The sequence below is a fragment of the Myxocyprinus asiaticus genome, chromosome 39, assembly GCF_019703515.2.
Source record: "Myxocyprinus asiaticus isolate MX2 ecotype Aquarium Trade chromosome 39, UBuf_Myxa_2, whole genome shotgun sequence".
NCBI classification, from domain to species: Eukaryota; Metazoa; Chordata; class Actinopteri; order Cypriniformes; family Catostomidae; genus Myxocyprinus; species Myxocyprinus asiaticus.
The window spans coordinates 557501-570000 of NC_059382.1; the positions used below are offsets into that span (position 1 = coordinate 557501).

The 12500-nt window shown below is 43.4% G+C and overlaps 2 protein-coding genes across 12 annotated transcripts in view; one reads left to right on the forward strand and one right to left on the reverse strand.

Moving 5' to 3' along the window:
- Nucleotides 1–10304, forward strand: part of sidt2 (SID1 transmembrane family, member 2) — a 21993-nt gene extending 11689 nt beyond the window's left edge. Inside the window, exons 13-29 of one of the 3 annotated variants that reach the window (XM_051680089.1) lie at nt 1684–1722; nt 1806–1883; nt 2046–2102; nt 2369–2484; nt 2570–2643; nt 4965–5031; nt 5116–5189; nt 5304–5427; nt 5648–5765; nt 5862–5998; nt 7457–7565; nt 7653–7729; nt 8333–8379; nt 8484–8589; nt 8701–8811; nt 9289–9402; nt 9778–10304. In XM_051680089.1, coding sequence (XP_051536049.1) covers nt 1684–1722; nt 1806–1883; nt 2046–2102; nt 2369–2484; nt 2570–2643; nt 4965–5031; nt 5116–5189; nt 5304–5427; nt 5648–5765; nt 5862–5998; nt 7457–7565; nt 7653–7729; nt 8333–8379; nt 8484–8589; nt 8701–8811; nt 9289–9402; nt 9778–9840 — 1511 coding nt within the window. In that variant the 3' untranslated portion in view covers nt 9841–10304. Of the gene's footprint in view, nt 1–1300; nt 1723–1805; nt 1884–2045; nt 2103–2368; nt 2485–2569; nt 2644–4964; nt 5032–5115; nt 5190–5303; nt 5428–5647; nt 5766–5861; nt 5999–7456; nt 7566–7652; nt 7730–8332; nt 8380–8483; nt 8590–8700; nt 8812–9288; nt 9403–9777 lie in introns of those variants that run through there. The other 2 variants (XM_051680091.1, XM_051680092.1) reach the window with 2 other exon arrangements.
- A 270-nt stretch (nt 10305–10574) lies between these two features.
- The window catches only part of LOC127430345 (centrosomal protein of 164 kDa-like), a 32587-nt gene continuing 30661 nt past the window's right edge, over nt 10575–12500 (reverse strand). For all 9 annotated transcript variants that reach the window (XM_051680081.1, XM_051680088.1, XM_051680087.1 and 6 more), the window contains 4 exons: nt 11412–11648; nt 11296–11341; nt 11093–11197; nt 10575–10980 (listed from right to left, as the gene is read on the reverse strand). In XM_051680081.1, coding sequence (XP_051536041.1) covers nt 10884–10980; nt 11093–11197; nt 11296–11341; nt 11412–11648 — 485 coding nt within the window. In that variant the 3' untranslated portion in view covers nt 10575–10883. The remainder of the gene's footprint in view (nt 10981–11092; nt 11198–11295; nt 11342–11411; nt 11649–12500) is intronic.

Sequence of the window (12500 nt, forward strand, 5' to 3'; positions counted from 1 at the left end):
TACCCCCATGTGACTCTACCTTCCCTAGCAACTGGGCCAATTTGGTTGCTTAGGAGACCTGACTGGAGTCACTCAGCACGCCCTGGATTCAAACTCACGACTCCAGGGGTGGTAGTCAGCGTCAATACTCGCTGGGATACACAGACCCCCGATCCCTATTTTTGATAGTTTCATAAGTGTGAATAATGACATTAGTGTCTTTATTTACTTTTTTTTTTTTCCCACATGAAGAAGAAGCCTTTATTTTGTCACACATTATACATTTTTACATATATACAGTGAAATTCTTTTTTTTCGCATATCCCAACTAAGCTGGGGTCAGAGCACAGGGTCAGCCATGATACAGCGCCCCTGGAGCAGATAGAGTCAAGGGCCTTTCTCAAGGGCCCAACAGTGGCATCTTGGCGGTTCTGGGGTTTGAACCCCAGACCTTCTGGTCAGTAACCCAGAACCTTAACCGCTGAGAACACACACACTCTGGACTTTTGATACTATATTAGTGAGGACCTCTCAAAGACGATTGTTTTCATACTAAGATAATGACAAGATAGTGATATTAACTGAAGCCCTATTCAGACAGGAATAGTTTCATGTGGGGACATCTGGTAATGTAATAATTACCTGAGCTTCTCCGTGATTTTAATCCTGTGCGAATTGGTCATATCAGTAATTTTGCCTGATTATTGAGCACTCCTGCGCCGTTTAAAGAGCACCTATTATGGTTTCTCAAATATGACCTTTCATGTAGTGTGTTATATAGCTGTTTGTGAATGTAAAAAAGTCTTCAAAGTGCAGGACAAATGGAGTTATTGACTCCCAAAAGAAAGAACCGATTCTGAACACCTGAAATGAGTCGTTAGTAATTCCAGACTTACTTCCTGTACTAACCTACGTAATTTGGTAACAAAAAACCCGCCTCTGGTCTTCATTGGCTGCTCGCGAACAGCTTTGACCCGCCCTCAAACACTACACTAAGCGATAGACCAATCACAACAGACTGGGACATCTAACCAATCAGAGCAGAGTATGCTCTCTGAAAGGAGGAGTTTAGAAGGGCAGTGGTGGCTCAGTGGTTAAGGTTCTGGGTTACTGATCAGAAGGTCAGGGGTTCAAGCCCCAGCACTGCCAAGATGCCACTGTTGGGCCCCTGAGCAAGGCCCTTGACCCTATCTGCTCCAGGGGCACTGTATCATGGCTGACCCTGCACTCTGACCCCAGCTTAGCTGGGATATGTGAAAAAAAGAATTTCACTGTATGTGTGCAAATGTATGTGTGATAAATAAAGAAAATTATTATAATTATTAGAATGAATCCTTTAGAACGGATCATTGAACGAGTCGTTTCTGACACTGGGGAAAAAAGGTAATGCTGCAATTTAAATTATGAGCAAATGTAAGTGTTTTTTGACCTTGGATGCATGTAAATCTATTGTATGAGACAATATGAGGTGAATGACATTTATCCCAAATAACTGTACGTTTGAGAGGTAGAGTTTAGCTGCCTGGAAATAGTCTATAGAGCTTTAGTTTTAAACCATAAGCCTAACCCTCACATAAACCTATTATTAGATTTAATACTAAACATGATTTATGAGCCTTTTAATAGTGATAAGTTTTCATAAAATTGCTGATGACATTTTGGCCCTCACAAGTAAAGCAAAATGATTTACTGTGTGTGTTTCAGGAAAAGCTCCTGTGTCTCCGTATGAATACGGCTCATTTGGTGAGTTCATGAATGTGAGAGTGATTGTTTTAATTCACTTTTATTATTTCATCTTTAATCTGTTTGAATCTGTCTCTCTGTAGCTGATAACGGCAGCACATTGAGTTCTGAAGCCATGACTGACAGTTTAGCATCAACTGATGGCAACTATGGATACATGGGTACTAACACACACACACACACACACACACACACACACACACACACGAGAGACAGACAGAGAGTGTTTATAGTGTTTATGTTGACAAGTCACTTCTCCAGCCACTCTCATTGGCTCTGTCTGATGTGCTGTGCTCTCTGATTGGTTTATTTTTGCCACTCAGGATCGGAGACTTTTAAACGCAGACCAATCACAGCGCATCATCTAGCCATCCGCATTGGTGACACGCCCACTTTATAAATCAGCCAATCAGCACCTCATGAAATCCCACCCCATCCAAAATCTAAATATTCTCAATCATTTGTCTGATGTCTTGATTAAATGAATATTCATGAATAATCGTAATGAATCACTTAAAAAAGTCATGTGATTTCAAATTAAAAGTCTCTTGATTCTTTGAGTAATGATGACATCATCTGCTGCTGTCAGTCATTTTCAATAACTGTCAATCTTTTATTTTGTAATAATTTTCTCTCTGTCTGTCAGACCGTTCATTAGAGAGCGTCAGCCGCAGTCGTCAAGAGTCGTTGAGTTCAGTAGAAGAGGATGATTACGACACGCTCGCAGACATCGACTCGGACAAGAACATCGTCCGGACAAAGGTGCAAAAAACAGTTTCATTACTGAAATTGAAGGAAAATATGAAGTGTGAGTTTTGAATTTACTTTGATTCTCTCTCCAACACAGAAGTTTCTTTGTGTGTCTGACCTCGCTCGCAAAGACAAACGAATCCTCAGCAAGAAATACCAGATCTACTTCTGGTGAGTCACAATCACACACACACACACTCACACACACACACACTCGCACACACACACTCACACTCACACACACTCACACAGACACACGCACTCACACACACACACTCGCACACACACGCACTCACACACACAGACTCACACAAACACACACACACACTCACACACACACTCGCACACAAACACACAGACTCACACACACACACGCACTCACACAGACTCACACACTCACACACACAGACTCACACAAACACACTCACACACACACACAGACTCACTCACACACACTCACACACAAACACACTCACACACTCACTCACAGACTCACACACACACACACACACAGACTCACACAGACTCACACACACACACACACACACACACACTCACACACACAAATACACTCACACACATACACAGACACACAAACACACTCACACACATACACAGACACACACTCACACACACACAAACACTCACACAAACACACTCACACACACACACACACACACTCGCACACAAACACACTCACTCACATACACACATACACATACACAGACTCACACACACACAAACACACTCACACACACACACATACACATACACAGACACACACAAACACACTCACACACACACACACACACAAACACACACACACATACACAGACACACAAACACACACACAGACACACATACACTCACACACACACACACACACACACACATACACAGACACACAAACACACACACAGACACACAAACACACACACACAGACACACATACACTCACACACACACTTACACTCACACACACTCAGACATACATACAAACACACACTCACACAGACACACAAACACACACACTCAGACACTCACACACACACTCAGACACACACTCATACACACACTCGCACACACACTCACACATACACAGACAGACACACACACCATCCCTCTAAACTGAAACAGTCCATGTACACCTACGAGAGTCCCCGCGACAACTTTGCTGCCGGATTGCTCAAGTCCGGTGTTTATACAAATTTTGTGAGACAGAATTACACAACAAAAGATAATCTATAAAACAAACTCCAGCCAATAGGAGGCATAAACACAAAGAGCGTGCAGAATCATCCACAAAACTGTCCCGAAGGAGTGTTCCTCCACAAAACAAACTCCAGCCGCTAGGTGGAATCAGCACAAAAAAGGCGCTCAGTTTCCTCAAACAGTCAAGTGAATGTTCAGTGAGCCGGTCCACTCAGCTGCAACGTGAGTACCACAAAATAACTTACTCCATTGACTTTATGAAGGACATCGCTTGCTGTGGGCATGTGAATGTTTTATGGCCATCCTTAGCATCTATTCTCAATTTGGCCGAGAATATCAGTTCAAAAGCTACCTTCCGTTGATGTAAGAGTTTCTTGCATTCCTTGAATCGATCATGTTTCTCTCTTGTTGAATTCACGAAGTCTGGGAACAAGAAAATGTTGTGACTCTTCCAAGAAAGCCTTCATTTACTCCTCGCCTCGCGTAACACGAGATCTTTATCGGATGATCTCAGAAATTTGGACAGAATTGATCGGGGCCTGTCTCCCTCAGCGGATCTCCGAGCCGGAACTCTGTGAGCTTGCTTGATTTCCAGCTTATGTCCTGCTATGTCAAGCAGACTCGGAAAGAGCCCATCCAGGAATTTCACCATATCCTGACCTTCCTCGTCCTCAGGAATTCTGACAATACGGATGTTATTCTGCCAGCTATGGTTCTCCATATCCTCCAGCTTATCCCAGACACGCTCCAAATCCACCTTGGTCTCTAGCGGATTAGCAGATAATTCCCTCTCCGATGACTCCAGATAATCGATCCACTCCTCGATGTCCCCCACTCTTGTGACCTCATCAGTGAATTTCGTCTCCATGGCAGTGATCGATCAACGTATCACAGCAAGATCCTCCAAGTCAGCAACAACCTTCGTCAGCATTGCCATCATGTTCGACATTTCTCACCGAATTTCCCTCATTTCTCAGACCAAATCGACTCCCGGGCTCGAGGCCTCCGTGGGGATGTCAGCTTGAGCGCGTAAGTGTCTTTTAACGTCTCCAGAGCTCGAGTATTTTGAATTCTTGACATATTGTCTTCCTTGAACAGTTATGGAACAGAGTGTATCGACTCTCACCGGTTTATGACATTAATAGTGTTAAAACTAGCAAAGTGCGCAGCACTCGCCGTTCACATGTCCGAACCTCGCATGGCGTCACGTGACTGTCGCCTAAACCTTGAACTGTTGATTGTAACTCACAACAATTGTTGTGTGTTTGTGTTCTCTATAGGAATATTTCTACGATCGCCGTGTTTTATGCCCTTCCTGTCATTCAGCTGGTCATCACCTATCAGACAGTAAGAAATCTCTAATGTTAAAGTTTGTATTGTGTGTGTTTGTCTTTATCGGACTTTATAATGACTGATTTATTTTTCTTCTAGGTTGTAAATGTCACAGGAAACCAGGACATTTGTTATTACAACTTCCTGTGTGCACACCCTCTTGGGGCTCTAAGGTGTCTGAGCAGTCTGTACTTTCATCAGATAATTTGAAAATAATTAGTGCTTAGAAATGGAGCACTATAAAACAGCTCTCAACTAAATGTAAATGTGTCTCTTGATGTTTTCAGTTCATTCAATAATATTCTGAGTAACCTTGGTTACGTGATGCTGGGGCTGCTCTTCCTGCTCATCATTCTACAGCGGGACATCCTTCATAACCGTGCACTTGAACGCAACGATAGCAAAGCACTGGTAAGTACCAGACCACATTATCAATGTTTGAGGCTTTATTCATGACTAATAACCCCCTCTGACCACCATATGAAGCTTATTAACCACTCACAACACTTCAACCAGTCTGTTATCGCCACATAAACCTTTTATAACAATCCACATCCATACAATCACTTCATTCCTTTACCAGCACGTGAAGCTTTATAAGCCTGATAAGAAGATGAGCTCTGTCTTGCAGGAGTGTGGTATTCCTAAGCACTTTGGCTTGTATTATGCGATGGGCACCGCTCTGATGATGGAGGGGCTGTTGAGCGCCTGTTACCACGTCTGTCCAAACTACACCAACTTTCAGTTCGGTGAGTGTGTGTGATGGTTGTTCACACAGTGTTCAGAGTTAATCTACACTGGCATTGTGATGTATCTAATGGAAATGACTGTATTGTGTGTTTCAGACACGTCGTTCATGTATATGATCGCTGGATTGTGTATGTTGAAGCTCTATCAGAAGAGACATCCAGACATCAACGCCAGCGCATACTCTGCATACGCCTGTCTGGCTGCAGTCATATTCTTCTCTGTGCTGGGGGTGGTGAGAGCTCACACACACACACACAGGCACTCACACTCGCACACACAGACACTCACACACATACACACACACACACACTCACACACAGACACTCACACTCACACACACACACAGACACTCACACTCACACACACAGACACTCACACACATACACACACACACACACACACACACACACTCTCACAGACACTCACACAGTAACACACACACCCTCACACAAACACTCACACACACACTCACACAGACACTCACACACTAACACCCTCACACAAACACACACACACACACACACACACACACCCTCACACAAACACGCTCTCACACACACACTCACTCACACAGACACTCACACAGACACACACTCACACAGACACTCACACTCACACACTAACACACACTCACACACTAACACACACACTCACACAAACACTCACACACTAACACACACACACACACACACACTCACACAGACACTCACACACAAACACACTCACTCACACACACACGCACTCACACAAACACACACTCACACTCACACACTAACACACACACCCTCACACACACCCTCACACAAACACTCACACACTAACACACACACACCCCCTCACACAAACACACACACACACACACACACTCACACAGACACTCATACTCACACACTAACACACCCCCTCACACACACACACTCACACACTAACACCCTCACACAAACACACTCACACTCACACACTAACACACACATACACTCTCACACAAACACACATTCACACACACCATCACACACACACAGACACACACCATCACACAAACACTCACACACTACACACACACACACACCCTCACACACAGACACTCACACTCACACACTAACACAAACACACTCACTCACACAAACACACACTCACACAAACACACACTCACAGACACTCATACACACACCCTCACACAAACACACTCACACACACACAAACACACACACACCCTCACATACACACTCACACACATACACACACACACCCACACACAAAAACACACACACACACAGAAACACACTCACACAGACACACACACATTCACACACACTTGGTTGCTTAGGAGACCTGACTGGAGTCACTCAGCACGCCCTGGATTCGAACTCACGACTCCAGGTGTGATAGTCAGCCTCAATACTCGATGAGATACACAGAGCCCCCGGTTGTTGGATTCTTTTATTTAAGCTGCATATAACCAGAAGTGTTTCAAACCCTTGCTTTAGTGCAGTGGTTGATTGACAGGCAAGCCGGTGGATTCTAATAATGTGGTTTGAGTGATCAGATCACAAAACGTTTCGTACCCGTGTCCACCTTGATCACTTTTGACCAAGAAGCATGTTAATACCAGATGAAAACAGGGTCACACACACCTTTGTGTAAAATTGTGTTGTTGAACTCTTTATGTGTGTGTGTGTGTGTGTGTTAGGTGTTCGGTAAGGGTAACACAGTGTTCTGGATCGTCTTCTCTGTCATACACATTCTGGCTACACTGCTGCTGAGCACACAACTGTACTACATGGGCCGCTGGAGACTGAGTGAGTAAACACACACACACACACATATACATACACACACATCTGACATATTCAGTGGGTTTGGACTAAGATGTGTGTGTGTTTTAGACTCTGGGATCTTGCGCAGGATGTTGAATGTGATCTACACAGACTGTATTCGTCAGTGCAGTGGACCCATGTACATCGTAAGTACAAACACACACACACACAACCTCATGCCACAAATATACTGTTCACAAGTACACAAATGCAGATGTGAATGCATTGCAAGTGTGTGGGTCTTGAGAGTTTCCTTCAAATGTCTGTGTCATTAAACCAGATGTGTTGTTATTCAGGTAGCTGCTATCAGGGAGGATTATCTGGTTATCAGGTTCCTGTTAGCCCCTGCTGTTAGATGCAGGAATGACACCCTCCGGTGCTTAAAGGGACAGTTCACCCAAAAATGAAAATTCTCTCATCATGTACTCACCCTCATGACATCCCAGATGTGTTTGACTTTCTCTCTTCTGCAGAACACAAATGAAGATTTTTTAGAAGAATATTTCAGCTCTTGCAAGTGAATGGGTGCCATAATTTTGTAGCTGGCCAATTTAGGTCTGAAACAAGTTATTCAGTATTATTCTTTTCATAAACTGTTGTATGAATTGTGTTCTTAACTGACACATTCCAGAACAGCTTGTGTTGTATGTTTGCATACTTGCTTAGAGTTTGTTTTGGGTCTTACAACAAACTATCAGCACACGCAATGATGATATTTAATATGTCTGATGTGTGTTTGTGTGTTACAGGATCGTATGGTTTTGCTGGTGATGGGGAACATTGTGAACTGGTCACTGTGAGTTACACTGTATCATCACATCTCTCTCTGTCTCTGAATCACACGGATACTAGCACACACATGACCTGTGTATGTGTGTGCGTGTGTGTGTGTGTTTGCAGGGCGGCGTACGGCCTCATCAAACGACCCAGTGACTTTGCCTCATACCTGCTGGCCATCGCCATCTGTAACCTGCTGCTTTACTTCGCTTTTTACATCATAATGAAGGTGCCGCTCTCGCTACTTACAGTCACTATGACATCATCGTACACTCTCATGTATGTTCTTTTAATAATTCAAGTTTTCTGTTGTTTACTGTGTATGTGCTGTATTGTGTAGTTGCGCAGCGGCGAGCGTATCCACTGTCTGGCTCTAGTGTGTATTCTCTTCACTGCGGTCATTTGGGGTTTCGCTCTGTTGTTCTTCTTTCAGGGTCTCAGTACGTGGCAGGTAAATCACACACACATGTACACGTGCACACACACACACACACACAAACATGCACACACAGAGACATACACGCACACACACAGACACACACAGACACACACACTCTCATATACACACACACAGACTTACAGACATACACACTCACATACACACACACACACAGAGAGACACACACCCGCTCACACACACTCACACATGTACACACACAGAGACACACGCACACGCACACTCATATACACATATACTCACACACACACCCGCTCACACTCTCTCACTCACACACTCACACACAGAGACACACACACACACTGACACACAGACTCACAGACATATACACACACACACACAAACATACACACACACAGAGACACACACTCACGCACACACACAGAGAGACACACACACTCTCACACACACTTTTTACTCACATGTGTTGCGTATGCATATATACTGATCAGAATGAAACTGTGTCACCAGAAAACTCCAGCTGAATCTCGTGAGCACAACCGTGAGTGTATCCTGCTCTCCTTCTTTGATGATCATGACATCTGGCACTTCCTGTCATCAATCGCCATGTTTGGATCTTTCCTGGTGAGTCCAGAATATCAGTCAGACCCAAACCAGACTGAATCTTATGAATAGTGACCGATAATTCGTCTGACATTAGTGTTATTTTGAGATGATCTTCATCAGCTGATATCTGTATCTGTGTGTCTGGTTAACTTACACTTAGTGGGTTAGTTCCACAGTCTACCAGCAACTAGTCATTGGACACTGCTCAGTTTCACTTTTCAAATATTTTAGTGTGTGTAAAAATTCAGCATAATAGCTGTGATTAAATAGTTTTAAGCTTTATCACATATCAGCATTATATCAGCCATCGACCACCCTACTCTGTGGGTACTATTTATATTGAAAAATCTATATCGGTTGAGCACTTCCTAGTAAAACATCTGTCTGTCTCAGGTTCTGCTCACTATGGACGACGACCTCGACACGGTTCAAAGAGACAAAATCTATGTGTTCTGAAGGATACGTTTTTTTCTGTACTCTGTATTGGCCAATCACAGAGCAGCACCAGAGGTGTCCACCAATGAGAGGCCTCACTGCTGAATGTCTTCTCCTGCCAGTCAGTGATGATGTGGGAGGAGCCTCATACAAGAATTGATGCTGATAGGACAGTGAATGTGCCAATCAAACTGCCAGAGCTGCTCCTCTCATCACCGTGGTTACGGTTGATGTAACCATGTTAATTGCAACATATCTGCAAATCTCAAAGCATTTTTTTTTATTTGTGTTTGTGTCCGTCTGTGGCCTTCTGTGGTGTGGTTTTGGATCATGTGGGTTCTGTAAATCCGAGCCGAGCTGCTTTAATCTATGTAACGATGATTCTAATGAGAAAATCAACTTTGCACGGTCTTAAAAATGACAGATCATGTTTATACAGAGTACATTAAAGTGGTTACTGAATAAAGAATTTTTACGGTTGTTTACAGTTGTGCATCTGTGTGTATTTTACCGTATGAAAGGAAGTTTTGTCAGATGTTTTACATTTACTGGACCTGTGCTGCAACAACACAACCATCCAATTCATTTAAACTTACAAATTATGTTATTTTACAAAAATTACCGTTTGGTCTGGATTTTTTTTTTTTCCATACTATAAATTGACATTATTGACAAATCATCACCTAAATCAGCCTGCATGTCAAAAATATGTCAGAATAACTGCATTCACTGCAGTAAGAATCTCACACCTTAAATATTCATAAAGTCATTTATTAAGTGTTTACCAAAATATTGTGCAAGATATGAGATATGCACATTGCACACAGCTACAACAAATGAACATTTAGACAAAAATCTGATCATGAAGCTGTACAAAACAGCAGTAGAATTTAATTCCTACAGTTTATAAAACACCTGCTGATGAAAAGCTTTGAGAAGGACAAATTGATATTTAAAAAGGAACAATTGCCATCTTTTTACCCTAAAAACACATCAAAACAAGAGGCGAGCTTCGGCTGTTCTGACTCCTTTCAGTGTGTTTATTCAGTGGAGATCGAGCGGTTTCAGTAATGATGAACTTTAATCTGGTTGTAGTCGTCAAGGCTGAGCTGAACTAACCCACCGCTGGAGGACGATGTTCTGAGGTTTGGAAACAAAGGACTGAGAGACGCTCAGGAAAACAACACGAGAGAAAGAGAACAGCATCACAAAAACTCAGCTCAATAGTTTGTGCGTTTGGTCTGCCTTTATGCTACAGCCTTGTGAAGGATACATGTTGTGGTTTTTTCGTTGAGCTTCCAGCCAACGTTTATTTCCTTCAATGAGACCCTGCAGCCGCTGACCCTCGACCTCTACTGACGGACGCAGAGACGACAGACTGAACACACACACAGTCATTTCAGGGGGGGATACAATGATGTATGATATGACTCCCTTAAACAAAATGAGGCAGTAACAGTGTGTGTTGGTCCTCACCTTGACGGTGTGTATCCTGAGTAGCTCACATGGGTTCTGCTGGTTTCTATAGAAACAGATATGTTGTTCAGATGATGCTGCAGGTGTGTGTTTGTAGGTGTGTGTGTGTGTCTCACCTGTGTTCAGGCCACTCCAGCGGTTCTGCAGCACATCTGTCGGTCTGTGTGTGAGGCCACTGAACAGGGAAGGGGTGGAATTTACAGACCACGCCCACGAGGGACGGGGTAGCAGAGGAGGGGTCAAAGTGGGCGGAGTCTGTTTGTGGGTCAGTGAACCCAAAGCACCTAAAACAGAGTTTAACTGACCCGAGACCAGCCGCAGAGAGTCTGCCAACTGCTGCACCTTCACTGGAACTGACACACACAGATTTGGATCATTAATATTAATGGAATTTTGGTGTCTTTTATCATATTGATGTTTCCAGCATTTGATGTAAGCAATGAAGCACTCAAATCAGTGCATTTGTGTTAAACTCTCTGTAAAAAGTGGATTTTTGCTTTTTGGTATTCTACATTACTGCAGGTGAGCTGAGGGTCAAAGGGTCATGTGTATTCGTGTGTGTGTGTGTGTGTGTGTGTGTGTGAGAGAGTAAGAGTGAGTGTGTGTGTATGTGTGTGAGAGAGTAAGTGTGTGTGTGTCTGTATGTATGTGTGTGAGAGTAAGAGTGTGTGTGAGAGAGTAAGAGTGAGTGTGTGTGTTTGTGTGAGTGTGTGTGAGAGAGTAAGAGTAAGTGTGTGTGTGTGTCTGTATGTATGTGTGTGTGAGAGTGTGTCTGTGTGAGAGAGTGAGTGTGTGTGTGTGTGTGAGAGAGAGAAAGAGTAAGTGTGTGTGTGTGTGTCTGTATGTATGTGTGTGAGAGTAAGAGTGTGTGTGAGAGAGTAAGAGTGAGTGTGTGTGTTTGTGTGAGTGTGTGTGAGAGAGTAAGAGTAAGTGTGTGTGTGTGTCTGTATGTATGTGTGTGTGAGAGTGTGTCTGTGTGAGAGAGTGAGTGTGTGTGTGTGTGTGAGAGAGAGAAAGAGTAAGTGTGTGTGTGTGTGTCTGTATGTATGTGTGTATGAGAGTGTGTCTGTGTGAGAGAGTAAGAGTGAGTGTGTGTGTTTGTGTGAGTGTGTGTGAGAGAGTAAGAGTAAGTGTGTGTGTGTGTCTGTATGTATGTGTGTGTGAGAGTGTGTCTGTGTGAGAGAGTGAGTGTGTGTGTGTGTGTG